The sequence below is a fragment of the Hemiscyllium ocellatum genome, chromosome 13, assembly GCF_020745735.1.
Source record: "Hemiscyllium ocellatum isolate sHemOce1 chromosome 13, sHemOce1.pat.X.cur, whole genome shotgun sequence".
NCBI classification, from domain to species: domain Eukaryota; kingdom Metazoa; phylum Chordata; class Chondrichthyes; order Orectolobiformes; family Hemiscylliidae; genus Hemiscyllium; species Hemiscyllium ocellatum.
In genome coordinates this window covers 81,856,537-81,871,685 of record NC_083413.1, presented here as the reverse complement: position 1 = coordinate 81,871,685, position 15,149 = coordinate 81,856,537, and the positions used below count along the sequence as shown (strand labels likewise).

At 41.1% G+C, this 15,149-nt stretch overlaps 1 protein-coding gene across 2 annotated transcripts in view; it reads right to left on the bottom strand.

Annotated features, from left to right (window-relative positions):
* Positions 1-15,149, bottom strand: part of farp2 (FERM, RhoGEF and pleckstrin domain protein 2) — a 193,049-nt gene that overhangs the window by 124,514 nt on the left and 53,386 nt on the right. For both annotated transcript variants that reach the window (XM_060835025.1, XM_060835026.1), the window contains exon 3: positions 12,136-12,240. In XM_060835025.1, the coding sequence (XP_060691008.1) occupies positions 12,136-12,240 (105 nt within the window). The remainder of the gene's footprint in view (positions 1-12,135; positions 12,241-15,149) is intronic.

Here is a 15,149-nt window from a genome sequence, read left to right as displayed (position 1 = left end):
TAGGGAGGTTTTGCTCAACCATAGCTGGAATGTGGTGAACAGCTTTGGTTCGCTTACCTAAGGAATGATATATTGGCAATGGAAATAGCCCAGAGCTGGTTCACTGGGTTGACCCTGGGCGTGGGAGGACTATCTTATGAGGAGGGATCATGTAGTTTGAACTTGTACTCCATGCAGATTAGTAGATTTGAGGCAGACCCTTATTGAAACATACAAGATTCTTAGGGGTTAGATGTGGAGAGGTTGTTTCCCATTGTGGAAGAGTCTCAGACCAGTGGGATCACTTCAGAGCAAGGGTCACCTCGGTAAGACAGATAAGCAGGAATTTCTTCTCTCAGACTATAGTCAACCTTTGGAATTCTTTACCACAGAAGATTGTAAAACTGGGTCACATTTATTCAAATCAGAATTCTGAAGAAGAAGAAATCGAGGGTTATCAGGAAAAGGCAAGAAATTGGAGTGGAGGATTGAATGGTGGGATAGATGCAAAGGGCCAAATTGCCTGCTTCCACTCTTTAATGTCTTTATTTAAAATTCCAAAGATGCATCGCCCACAGTGAAGAAATCTGCCCTCACCACAGTGCTCAACAGCATGCCCCTTATTCCAAGGCTTTGTTTCGCCCCTACAATCCTGGTTCTCAACCCCCAATCAGGAGAAACATCCTTCCTGCATCTCTCCTGTTGTTTCCTCTAAGAATGTTGTATGTTTGAATGCAATCAGCACTCATTCTTGTAAACTTCAGGGAATATAGGTCCAGTCTACTTAACCTTCAATCCCCTCTGTTTCCTTCAAAGATTACACCAGAGGTCCTGTATAATACTTAAAAATGTGCACTACATTCACAGGTTTAGGATTTGTAGATTCAGTCAATTGTGAATACAAAAACTGGTAGAATTGCAATCAGCATTTTTGTTGTTTATATTCCAAGCAAAATGACTTAATGCGCACTATTGGAAATGAACCTCAAAAATGTGTTCAGTACGTTTTTCTATAATTAGCTAAAGACGTTAAGATCCCTTCCTTGGTCACCACAACCCCTTCTCAGCATACAGCTGTGAAAATACTCAAGCTATCCCAAGAAACCCCTCACCCTTCCCCTTCTTGGCTTCCAGCAGTCACTTTTTCCACATAGTCTGAATGTTTTTTCTAAAAACAGGCAGTTATAATTGCTCTAGCCTATTTTTCCAGAAGAGGCAGTTTTCTTTTTACGGAGCTGCATTTAGCACTAGACAAATCTGTTTGTATGGAAACACCCAAATGTCAATCCTGGGCATCGAACACTATGAAAGTCTCACTGCATTCCATTTTGACGAGCTGCTCTGGATAGAATAATTGAATTTCCTGCACTTAAACTGCAAAAATTCATTGCAAAACAGTAGTCAGAACACTTCCCCAACAACTTTTGACAAATCTGATATCAAAACTAATAACTTGACGAACCAGTGCCTTCTCTGGAGTCTCTGAAGCAGATTGCCAATTCGCGCTCCAGCAGAAGCTGATCCAACATGGCGGACACCTTTTCACTTTGTCTGGACTGAGCACCCCCTTCAAAAATCAGCAGCACATCCAGACCAATGATGCATGAAATGAATTTGAGCCCACCGATGAAAAGAGAGCCCCGAGAGTGCAACACATAGATATTTCCCAGGCTGCTCCTGTGAGGTAACATATCGATAAAAGATGTAGTGTGGGAACAACGAACAGGTGACAGCACGAGAGAGGAGGGAACAGCTGAGATATTACAATAAGATGGGCCATGAAATTCAACGCAGTTTGAGAGGCTAGTAGGAGCACAAGAGCAATGAGCTCAAAGATGGACTAAGCCAGAGAATGGGCCCACAGAACAGTGAGAAGCACAAAGGTGTAGGGAAGTTGGAAAAGGGGCATGCTGTGTAGGTCATCTAAAGGTGGAGGGTGGAATGTGATGAAGCAGAGACCTTGCCCTCACTTCCCAGCAAATTACATAAAAAAAACAAGTCAACTTGGTTGTAAAAAGCTGCATTATTTCAAAAACAACTAACATCTACAATTAAAGCAAGTCAATTCTCCATAGGAATTGTTTTCAGTGGAACTCCAACAACACAAATATCACAATGTTACAAGTTTAGGTTCTGTTGATCAGTACAGTCAGAGACATACAGCACCGAGACAGACTCTTTGGACCAACTCACCCATGCCAACCAAATATCCCAACCTATCTAGTCCCATTTACCAGCATTTGGCCCATATCCCTCCCACTCATACAACCATCTAGATGCCCTCCAAATGTTGCAATCGCATTAGCCCCATCACCTCCCCCGGCAGCCCACGCCCTGTGCTAAAAAGGTCCCCCCCCCCTCCCCAGTCTCTCCTCCCCATCTGTCTGAAGTGAGTAGCATTCCAATCATACCTATACACAATTTAGGTACAGGAGAAGGCCACTTGGCCCTTCAAGCCTGCTCTGCCATTTAACGAGATCACACTTATCAAGTCATACAGCACAGAAGCAGACCGTTCGGTCCAACTCGTCCATGCTGACCAGATTTCCCAAACTAAACTGGTCCCATTCACTACATTGGGCTGATATCCCTCTGAACCTTTCCTATTCACAAAGTCTATCCAAATTTCTTTTAAAATGTTGTAATTGTATTGCATCTACTACTTCCTCCAGCAATTCATTCCAAATATGCCCTTCTTGAGAGCTAATTCCATTATTGGAAGGCACTCCTTTTCAAGTATGTTCAAAAATTGTCACACTATTTTTTTAAAACAAGCGTATATCAAACTTATCTTTGCACACATCACGCATCCAGTAAGCGGTTAATCAATTGTGACGTCAAATCCAAATTTCTGCCCACCTCTAATAGTTTTTCATCCCTTTGCTTCCCCACCTTCCCATACAAACAGCTCAAAAACTTTCTACCAGTTTTTCAGGAAGAGAATCCAAAGACTCTAACCATCTGAGAGAATTTTAAAAATTCTCATGCTCTAAATGGGAAACCCCTTAACAGTGATCCCTACTTCTACAATCTCCCACCAGATGAAACATCCACTCCACACACATCCCATAAAGATCCCTCAACATTTTATGCAACTTCATTGAAACATATAAAGACTCCAGCAGACATAAGCCTAGCCTAACCTTTCCTTGCAAAGGATCTGAAATGATTTGGGATATAAGTCTAAACAGCTCACAAGCCATTTATATCCTTCTTTAAATGAGGTGGTCAATATTGTACATAGTACTCCAGATGGGACCTCAGTAGTGCCCACAAAGTTGAAGCTGAACATTCTATTAGCTTCCCTAACTAATTGTTGTATCAGCACACCAGTTTTTTTTATGATTCATCAACTAGGATGCCTGGACCCGCTTTATCTCAGAGCTCTTCATGCTCTCACCATTTAGATAATGCACTTTTTAAAATTCTTTCTGCCAACAGTCTAAAGATGAGCAAGTTGGGTGAATTGGCCACGCTAAATTGCCCGTAGTGCTAGATGCATTACTCAGAGAGAAATGGGTCTGGCTGGGTTACTTTTTGGAGGTTGTGGACTGGTTGGGCTGAAGGGCCTGTTTCCACACTGTAGGGAATCTAATCAAATATTGTCAGTTTCCCCAGAGTGAAGCGAGTGTTTTCTAATTTACAAAAATTCCAAACAACATCGATGTCAAAGTAGACTGGGCCTGATTTTTAAAACACACTTACATTTTGAAAGGAGCTGGACAACATTAGACTTCCCCTGCAGCAGCTCTCCTCAGAGAGAACCGCCCTCTCACTCTTGATGGTTTCCCAACCAGCAAGAATTCTGACAGCCTGCACCTCCCAGGCAATCACACCTCACCTCGTTTTCAGCAAGTCCACCCGGACGGGAATGCCACACACTGAGCAGCAGATAAACAACTCAGCACAGAGCACAGATTACACAGACCTCTCTCAACAATCCTCCTCTATTCTCTTCCTGGTAGCCCCACTGCAGAGTCAGGCTGATCTGAGCGTTCATGAACATTTCACTGTGTAAAGTTTGTACAAACCCCATTCTTTCACTCAGCCTGCACTTTGACGTTGTATGCAAATGCTGACACTTAGTGAACAGGCCGCAGACTGGAGGAGAGTTAAGAGGGACCCTGGGTCTATTCCAGGGATTGGCATCACTAGCGTCTAACCGACTGCTGTGCTATCTTCATCCAGTTTATCCACACGTACCACGCCAATTGCATTAACTAGCCAATCAGAATGACCAGGGAGTGGGAATTTTCATTAATATTTGTAAAGTTATTACAACAAAACAACAGTACAATATAAATTGCAACATTAAGATAAGAGATTGTAATAACGTGAAAGCGTTCAGGCAGAATTTGAAAAACAAGCTGGGTCTTATCTGTGGCGTTTGTCTCAGCTCTGGCTATCCTTGGTTCTCAGTCCAAGACTGTGGGTTGCCATTTTACTATTTTAAGGGAGTTAAGCACAAGAGAATGCTACCTTGCAAATAAGATGTGAGGTGTTGTTTGTCCGCTTGGGTGGATACATAAACAAAAAAGTCTCTGGGCATTTGAAGACAGAGGGAGAGTTCTCCTCTGTACTGGTCAACATCTATCCCTATAAAAAGGGGGCGGCATGGTGGCTCAGTGGTCAGCACTGCTGCCTCACAGCGCCAGGGACCCGGGTTCAATTCCAGCCTTGGGCAACTGTGTGGTGTTTGCACATTCTCCCAGTGTCTGTGTGGGTTTCCTTCCGGGTGCTCCAGTTTCCTCCCAAAGTCCAAAGATGTTCAGGTTAGGTGAATTGACCATGCTAAATTGCCCATAGTGTTAGGTGCACTAGTCGGGGCAAATGTAGGGGAATGGGTCTGTGTGGGTTGCTCTTCGGAGGGTCGGTGTGGACTTGGTGGGCCGAAGGGCCCGTTTCCATACTGTAGGGAATCTAATCTAAAAATGGGCAATTTTACATTTTACCTCATCTGCCAGAACTTTAGCCTTTCACTTAACCTCTATTTTTTGGTAGCCTTATTACCTTCGCTTCACAACTTGCTATTTGTGTCACCAACAAATGCTGCAACCATACCTTCCAACCTATCAATTACATCAATTGTATGAATTGTGAACAGTGAAAGGCCTAGTACCGATCCCCATGGGACAACACTTATTACTTCCTGCTAATCTGAAAACCATCCAAGGTATGCCTTCTGTCTGCTTTCTGTTAAGCAGCCAATCTTCCATCCATTTCCATATCCTACACTCTACATGAACTTTTTTTTTCTGCAACAACACTTGATGCTTCCTTTTATTCACAATGTGTGGAACTTTCTCAAAAGAACTCCAATAGATTGGTCACAAGACTTTCCCTCCACAAAACCACACTGACTGCTTGACTACCTTGAATTCATCCAAGTGCTCTGCTATAACTTCTACATTAGCAGCTAAGATTTGCCCTAAGACACATGTTAAGCTAACTGGCCTGTAGTTACCTGCCTTCTGTCACACTCCCTTTCCGGTTGAAAAATTAGAATTGCTATCTTTCAAACTATTGGGCCTGTCCCTGAATCCAGGGAGTTTTACCAAATGAAAATATATGCAAATATCTCAATCGCCACTTCTTTCAAGGCCCAAGAATGAAATTCATCAGAATCCAGGGACTTGTCAGCTGCAACTCCAGCAATTTAATCAGTATCACTTCTCCTTTGTGGTTCCTTAACTCTACCCACACAGCCTTTCAACTCTAGACCACTTATTACTGATTTAATTTCATTGACAAGGCAATTCTACCACATGCCCATTTGCCAGTCCTTTCAATGCAATGTGTATCTTTGGATATTTGGTTCGCAGCTCTGATCCCCTTGCAGCCACAACATCATCTATTTCAATCTACGCTACAAACTCATTTACCTTGTTTTGTATAATGCACACACCCTCAGTCCTTTGTTGATTGGCCCCTTTCTCAGTTGTCCGTTTCTCTGCTGAACCTGAAATTAGATTCCCGATTCTTTCCATACTCAGCCCTATTACTTGTTTAAACAGACGGCAAGTCCATTCTTGTACCTTTTCTCACTTGGTAGAATGCATCTATTCTGAGATACCTCCGTAAATGTCTGCTGCTTCAACTCTATTGACCTATCCTTTACCGTAATTTGCCACTTTAGCTAGCTCTGCTTTCATGCATTTATAATTTCCCTTAGTTTAGTTTTAAAGGGTTTCAGACCCACACCTCTCTCCTTCAAACTGAAGGAATATTCCATCACATTATCATTGCTGCCACTCCAGAGTGCCATAACTTCAAAGTCCTTAATTAATCCCATCCCACTGCACAAAACTAAACTGGACCCTTTGGCTCCAGAACATGTGGTTTGAAGTAACTGATAGAGGCTGATCCATATAAATTTTCCAGTCTATACATAGATCAAGATCTCCAATGATCACCACTATGCCTTTCTCACAAAGTCCCATTATTATCATCTTTATGCTTCACCCTGAAATGTGGTTACTGTAAGAGGGCCTATATATCATGCCCACAAGTCATTCCTTGCCCTTATCATTTCTCATCTCTACACAAGCCATCCCTACATCTGGTCACTAAATCGAGAACCTCTCCCTCTCTCCATAATGCTAGTATCAATGATTGGAGCTACCCCCACCTTTAATAAACGTTCTGAACATCATAATTGTCCTCTACCCTTCAATATTCCATATCACCCTGCCGGCAATGGCTTCCAGATCATACTTGCACATTTCCATTTGCACTTGATCTTCTGTTTTGTCTCAAATGCTGCATGCATTCAGATAAGGTCTTTGAAGTTGTTTTTATTCTTTTTGCAACCTTTACCATTATATGTTGATTGACTCTTAGATTTATATACTCCCCACCCCCCCTTGCTCCCCTCACCCCTCCCCTAACCCAGTCAAGGGAACCAGTTTCAGCTAGTTCTTTAAGCAAGTCCAACTGTCCTACACTGGAAATCTTGTTAAAGGCTAGGAATCTTAGAATTTAAATTGTAGATTTCAGCTAAATGCAATTTACAACCAAAATTACATTTGTACAAAAAGATTAGACCTTTTACCCAAGTGCCTGCTGTCAGTCCATTCTTGATAACTAAATTTATTGACACAAGTCATATTTAATTAAACTTTTATAATCCTAAAGGTAGGGATTGTCAATTTGCATAATACATGGCTAAATCGAGAACATCTTCCTATATAATGCTAATATAAATGACTGAAGCCAACCCCATCTTCAATAAAGATCCTGAACATCTTTAATAACCTGTACCCTTCAGGATTTCACATCATCTAAAGTTCTAGACCATATGGTGTGAGGTTAGTACCCCAAGAGGAGACCATAGCCAAATTAGCAAGATGAAAAAGACAGTGCCTATCTGTCCTGTTGGGAGCAAACTCTGATCATGAATATCTACATCTCGAACAGAAATCACTGGAGAAATTCAACAGATCTGAGCAGCATCGGTGAAGATGAAAGGTAAACATTTCGAGTCCAGTTATCTTTCTTCAAAGGGTCATGGGACTAAAAAACATTAACCCTGATTTCTCTACAGATACTGCCAGACCTGCAGAGTTTCTCCAACCATTTCTGTTTTTGGTTATTTCAGATCTCCAGCATCTGCAGTTCTTTGGTAAATCTTGACACTTGATAATAAAATATTGATAATAAAATTTAATTATTTCCCATCAAAGGTGTAGTAGCTCTACCTAATGTTTTTGAGTGTAAACAAAAATTGGAAATAAACAGCTGAACTATAAGTTTTAAGCCCTTCTCCTTGTGACCACATCTGTCCTGCTCAAAATTATTCTGTACCAAAGAAATTGCAAACCAGCACAGTTAATATCTCAAGATCTGTAACATCTGTAAAGAAACTATGCTCTCACTATAAACGGATGTTTAGGAGAGGAAATGTGCATGTTTAGCAAAATAGTTCGCAACAACAATTATGAGTCAAACACGTTTCCAGCTTAACCACGATAACACAAGGACTACTCTGAAGCCTATTGGTGGGTATGAAATTCCCATGCTATATCTTGTGGACATATAAATCCTTGAAAACATGGGTTATTTGAAACTTTGAACTAAAGGATTGCAGATGCTAGGTATATAGGGTCTACATCCCAAGGACTAGCAGATCATATCAAATTTCATATCCTTTCCACTGGTCAAAGCAGGTACTGACCATTGCCAAACAGCCCATGATTGAAAAGTCCAAAGCAGTGTCCAAAATTAGAAATGATTATGTGATTGGACAACATTTGCTAAATATCCCTGTCCGTGCTAAGAGCTATGCTGACAATCAACCAAAACAGTCATTTGGGCTCAGTGTGATGCCACTGCACTGGCTGGGACATCACATCTGTTAATAGAGTCCCATAGATGTGTTGCACTTATTCCAAGTCAAAACAAATGAAAGCCATTCTCTCATTTTTTGGCCGATGTGTTAACCAGCATACACGCTTGGTTTAAGTTGAACAAACCTTGACAGTTATCTGACCGTCACAATCTAAGTGGGGCATTCATGTCTACCCCCATCATTCATGTCTACTTGCCAACCAATCAGCTCTCACTTCTTAGATGCCACGGAAAGGTTGTTGGCCCTCGTGAATTGCCTTTGTAAGTGCAAGATGAAAAGCTTTGACAGAATGGGGATTTTTTTAGCAATACTCAAGTTCTGTATTACCAATGACAAAGCACCACTGATACACTTGAAAACTTAACACTTAAGTGATAATTGGTATTAAAAGACAAGGATTGCTTGTAAAGGTAAAAAGTTAAACAACTGTACCACTGACAGAACACACACAGTAATGCAATAGGAGTGTTAAATAAAGGTGCTCTTCAGTTATTAACCAATTGCAAATAAGCTGGACAGTGGAAGGGCCACTCCATGAACACTGCACCTGTTCTAGCATCAGCCTAGTCAAGTAAAATTAGGCGACTTTTGGAACGTGACATGAAACTTCTCATTTTGAGTCTGTTCTCATCAGACAACGCTCATTGCCCAGGGTCATGTCAACTGTCCAGCACAATCCTTTAAATGGATCACTTACTCTACAATCTTCTAGCTGTTGCAATACTATAGTGAAGTATGGAAAGAAATTTACCCTGGTTGCATCTTGAGGGATGTTAGACATTTCATAAAGAGATATTAAGGAGCAGATGCACTGGAACAGGAAACAAAGACTCGCACTCTCCAACTATTTACTCTACAGAGGTTTGAGTTAACTAGAAAATATTTTTTAAAAAGCCCAAAACAACAGGAATGTACTTTTTCCACATCTGTAAAACTTCAGATTGGGAGGGGTGCTGAACAAGGTGATCTCTGGTCAGCACATTCCCATCACTGACTGCAGCAGCAGTTTAAAACACCAACAGGTTTGTAACCTAAACACTGCCCAGCATCATTAACTGAACACAGTTCGCTGCAGGCACTAATTTCCAATCTTAAATTGAGAAATACCCAGAAAGTTCCTCAATCATGAACCTGCTTTTATCCCTCTACCTTGTTTAATTAGTTCACATTGATACTACACCCACTGGAACAGGGAATGACAATGGGCATGTCATTTTCCACATGTGTGAACACAAACAGTCTGATGGCATTTCTTTGTCATCTTAAAAAAATCATCTATGAACCATGGAACTTCATAATGAAAGTAGTTAATTTATTCATGTCATCTCTTCGACCAGTTAAATAAATATCTACACATAATTCAAAAAGGGAATAAATTGGAACATTAAACATGATATTGGAAATGTGCTACAAAATGACCTCACAGCATTGTCCATTTTCCAGGACTTGTAGTATACTTTACTGTCTACTTTCATTTGTTGACATTTGATAGATTAGTTGGGGGCTACCACTGAGAATGCAAAGTCAGGAAGAGGGGAAATCCTGCAGGTTGCACACAGAATTCTGAAATAAGCTACATTCTTTGAATTTTGCAACAGGGGAGAAAGCTACATATCGCATGAAATGCTTGTCGCCTATTGCATTTCTGCTTTAAACACGTTCCCCTGGTTTCTCTCAATTTGGGCTATCACTCTTGGACTGACTCCCTAAAAGACCAAAAACAAAGCAACCAGGACTCCTCCACACACTTTAAACATTTGTTTTCTCTGAAGACTTATCCCATGCGCTTTACAAGTTATTGCAGATTAAACTTTGACCAGTTTCTGCTAGGACAGTGCCATAGCCTAACAAAACACTTTATAAAAAGAAAACAATTTCTTCCCCGCTTCTTATGATCATAAATTTATCCCCAAGTCAGCGGCACACCAAACAGCATGACATTTCCAGCTTTCAATCATCTACCTCTCTTTAGCGTACTGAAGACAGTCCAGATTGCTTCACTCTCCTTTCACTAGGAAAGCCTCATCTCTGGAACCATGACAAAATTCTACATTTATTCCAAAGATTTGACAACGTTCCTAGAGAAAGGCCATCTTCCCCAGGCCACTTTCCCCACCACCATCCCCATACATATGGACAGAATATTTCAACTACGGTCCAAGTCAATAATTTAATCGTATTTTGCATCATATCTGCCCTTTCCAAAAGTTAGGACAGGCATTTTTTTTTAGTTTTAGTCTTGTTAACTTGCCCTCCTGCTTGAAATTTATATACTTGAACCTTCAAGTCTCTCTGCTTCCCTACTTACTTTGAAGTTTAATCACATAGCTTACATTTCATTTTCTTCCTCCCAAAAACGTCACTTCATATTTAAGCAAGCACTTCGCTGCCGAAAACTTACATTCAACAATTCCAACTCTTTCAGATGAAACACTCACCCCAGTCTTGAAACGCGTGCACATTTTGACATTATGCCTCTTATGCAGAAGTCATGATTTATGTATGATAACAGCAATTTTAACTCAGAGAAACCCATTTATTACATTCCTCCAGCTCAAAAATGCATCCAACAGCCAAAATGCTCTATCCATTTCTTTTAAACCAATTCTCTATCCTTTCAACATTGGGTTTCTTAATTTTAAGCAAATCTTCTTGTGGGTCACAACTCAAACACTTTTACAAAAGCAGGGCACAGAACATTCAATTGATATCCTTTATCAAAAACTTTTTCCTCAAAGAACAATTACAATTTCTCAGAAATAACTTGCTCTTTATAGATGTGGCTGAGTTTGGACTGTTCTAAGAGGAGTATTATTTTGTTTCATCTGGTTGGTTATTTAGTCAAAGTTTTGCCTTGACATATGAAAAGAACTGATGTTGGTCCATTGATATGGTGTAACTTCCACACACATCAGTCCATTGCATGTGATCACAAAATCTCCTGGCAAAGGGGAGAAAAAGATAACAATTGAAAAAAATCCAAAAGTTTCTAGGTGATGAATGACCCAATCGAAAACTTCAACATACAGTAATGTGCAGCTACCTAGGCTTCACAAAAGGAATTCCCTCCCTAAATAATTGTCCCCTCTCCTTCCAGAGTAAAGCGGTATTGTTTATCTAACCACTTCCTCCTTAGAGAGTTTGGCATAAAATGCATTTGATCCCAGTCTCAGGTTTCTATTCTAAAGACATGGTCAAAATGAAAGGCTGTAGATTTCATTTTAAACATGAACTCAACTTGTCCCCTATCTTTCCTTCAGTAAAGCATGGCTTCAGGGGTAGGGTGAAAATCACTGAACCTGATCAAAGATCATTTTCAACCAAGAAATCAATTGGAAATACTGAAATAAACAATAAACCACTGCTTAGACTGAACTTCAATTCCATGCCCAGCTTCACTCTATGAAAAGGATTCGAAACTGCTCAGTGATTCTTTAGTGTCTATTAGAAGGAAAAGGGATTAAAGAGGCGAGGAGAGACAAAACAGAAAAAGACAAGGAAAGGAGTGTTTGGCAAGCACATAGTTGCAATGATCTGTATTTACAACCAAACTCAAGGCAAAACGCCCAGCACACCAACACAAATATGCATACTCTGGTGAAGATGTTCTACATACAGGTCCGTGCACTCAGACGTTACTGCATTAGTCACAGATCATTTATTTGGGGAAAGGGGTTTTGCTCACAGTCAGTGTAACCCCTACTTGGCCAAATAATTTTCCCATTCATGCACAGCTGCAGTGACAACACATTTGCTGCTTTGAGATTTGACTGCTGTCATCAAAGCACAGAACTGTCCAGACTACATACCTCATTTCCCCGACTGTTGCGAAATTCCAGCCCAAAATAATCACTCTCGACAAGGTTGAGACGGTGGCAGATTTCATCCATCAGACCCTGGCCATAAGCTTTTTGCTGAAGAAGGAGAATTACAGACATAACAAAAGTAAGAACCATCACATCAATTTGCACTTTGACAGCATTTTTAAAAACGCAGTGAAACATACTCAGGCATTTCAACAGAATGGTTTCCAACAACATTTGACACTGAACTCCAATAGAGCTGCAGGTTAGAGACACAGGGACAGAAAGGCAAGAAGGATAAGGGAAAAAAACAGATGAGGCTTTGAAAAGTGTCAGTGGACCTGGAGACCGCTAGCACAGGGGTGGTGAGTGAATATGATTTGGCAAAGTCCCAGATAAAGCTCAGGTATTTTAGGTGTTGGAAGTGATTTCCTCGAATTCTAATAGCAGCAGTTATTGTTTTATACCTGTATACTGTTCCATTGTTTTGGAACTTGAGGATAAAATATCAAAATAACAGCACTTTAAAAAGGAGGAAGGCAGACAAAGGCAGTGACCACATGGTCAGAGAAAGAAACCCATACTGCTAGCAGACAGCAGTAAATCTGCACAGTTACTGCCTTTGCAATTTCAGTTCAAGTATCTCTGGACATCAGGGTGCATCTAGGAAAAATTAACAAACAGCAAAATTTACAGCTGACCTTGGAGGAACCTGTGTGGGAGAGCTCACAGCACAGGAACAGATAAGTGCATAGTTTTTAAATGTAGCCTTGTTGTAAGTAGAGTGGGTTCTTGCTGGATTACATTTTATTGAGATCTGTCCTTTGATTAAATTTTAAAAATATAAGTCATAAGTTAGCCTGGAGCAGTGTTCTGTTTAGAGCAATGGACGGTGCTATTTTCTGGGTCAGTAGGTTGTGAAGGAGCAAAGATGGCCTTTAGTACAGTGACGTGTTCTTCATATTGGATGTGAGAGTTGACGAAGAGTTTCCATGTAACCGATGATTATGTCTGCAGGAAGTGTCTTTTGTTGCAAATCCGATCAGATGGCATGGATTGGCAGTTAGATGCAATAAGGAATTTACATGAGTAAGAGGTGTGTAATAATGGCAGTTATAGGAAGGGAGAAAAACCATAGATACACAGTCAGACAGGTCTGTTAACTCCAAGAAAGGTAGGAGGGATAGGCAGGTAGTGCAGGAGTCTCCTGTGGCGATCCCAATCTCAAACAAGTATGTTGTTTTGGAAAATATGGGGGGTGGTGGACTTACATGGGAATGTAGCACCGACTGCCAAGTTTCTGGTATTGAGACTGGCTCTAATGTAATGAGGGATACGTCTGGTTCGAAGGAATCGATTGTGATTAGAGATTCTCTAGTCTGAGGCATAGACAGACATTTTTGCAGCCTGCAGCAAAAAATCAGAATGGTGTGCTGCCTCCCTAGTGCCAGGGTCAAGGATATCTTAGAGAGGGTGCAGATTGTTTTCAAAGGGGAGAGGGACCAGCAGGAGGATGTTGTACCCATTGGAGCTAATGACAAAGGAAGGATGAGATTCTGAAGGGACAATATAGAAAGTTGGCAGGAACTCAAAGGAGATCAGAGAGTAGTAATACCTGGACTACTCCCAGAGCTACAAGCTCGTGAGGCAAGGAATAGGAGAACAGAGCAGATGAATGCGTGGCTGAGGAGCTGATGCAAAGGAGAAGCGTTCACATTTTTGGATCATTGGTATCTCTTCTGGGGTAGAAGTGATCTATACAAGGAGGATGGATTGCACCTCAATTGGAAAAGGACTAAAATACTGGCAGGGAGATTTGCAAGAGCCACTTGGCAGGGTTTAAACTAGTATGGTGGGTGACTGGGGCTCAGAAATAGTGAGGAAAGAGATTAATCTGAGACTGGTACAGCAGGGAAAAGGAGTGAGTCAAACAGTCAGGGCAGGCAGGAACAAAGCAGAGTACAAGGTCGGACTTGATAGATTAAACTGCATTTATTTCAATGCAAGAGGCCTACAGGGAAGGCAGATGAACTCAGGGCAAGTTTAGGAACACGGGACTGGGAGATCATAGCAATTACAGAGACATGCTCAGGGGTGGACAGGACTGGCAGCTTAATGTTCCAGGATACAAATGCTACAGAAAGGATGGGGGGGGGGGGGGGGGGGGAGCAAGAAAGGAGAGGGAAAGGGATAGCATTATGGCTTTACTTAGGGAGGATATTCCAGGGAAGTTATTTAGGTAGAACTGAAATAAGAAAGGGATGATTACCTTATTGGGATTGAATTATAGAATCCTCGCCAATAGTCAGCAGGAAATTAAGAAACAAATTTCTAAGGAGATCTCACTTATCTGTGAGAATAATAGGGCAGTAAAGGGCAGAATAATAGGGCAGTATTTTAACTTTCCAATATCGACTGGGACTGCCATAGTGTTAAGGGTTTAGATGGAGAGGAATTTGTTAAGTGTATACAAGATGATTTTCTGATTCAGTATGTGCATATACCTACCAGAGAAGGTGCAAAACATTACCTATTCTTGGGAAATAAGGCAGGACAGGTGACTGAGGTGTCAGTGGGAGCGTATTTTGGGGCCAGTGACCATAATTCTATTAGTTATAAAATAGAAATGGACACAAGGATAGACCAGATCAAAAAGTTGAAGTGCTAAATTGGAAGTAGGCCAATTTTGTTGGAAGGCGGCCAATTTTGATGGTATCAGGCAAGGACTTTCAAAAGTTGATTTGAGGGCAAATGCTCACAGGTGAAGTGACAGCAGGAAAACAGGAAGCCTTCAAAAAATGAGATAACGAGAGTCCAGAGACAGTATGTTCCTGCTAGGAAAGGCTAGTACATGTAGGGAATGCTGGATGACTAGAGAAATTGAGGTTTTGGTTAAGATAAAGAAGGAAGCATATGTCAAGTATAGATAGCAGAGATCGAGTCAACCCTAAGAAGAGTAAAATGGCAGTAGGAGTATCTTTAAGGAGGAAATCAAGAGGGAAAAAAGGGGACGTGAGCTA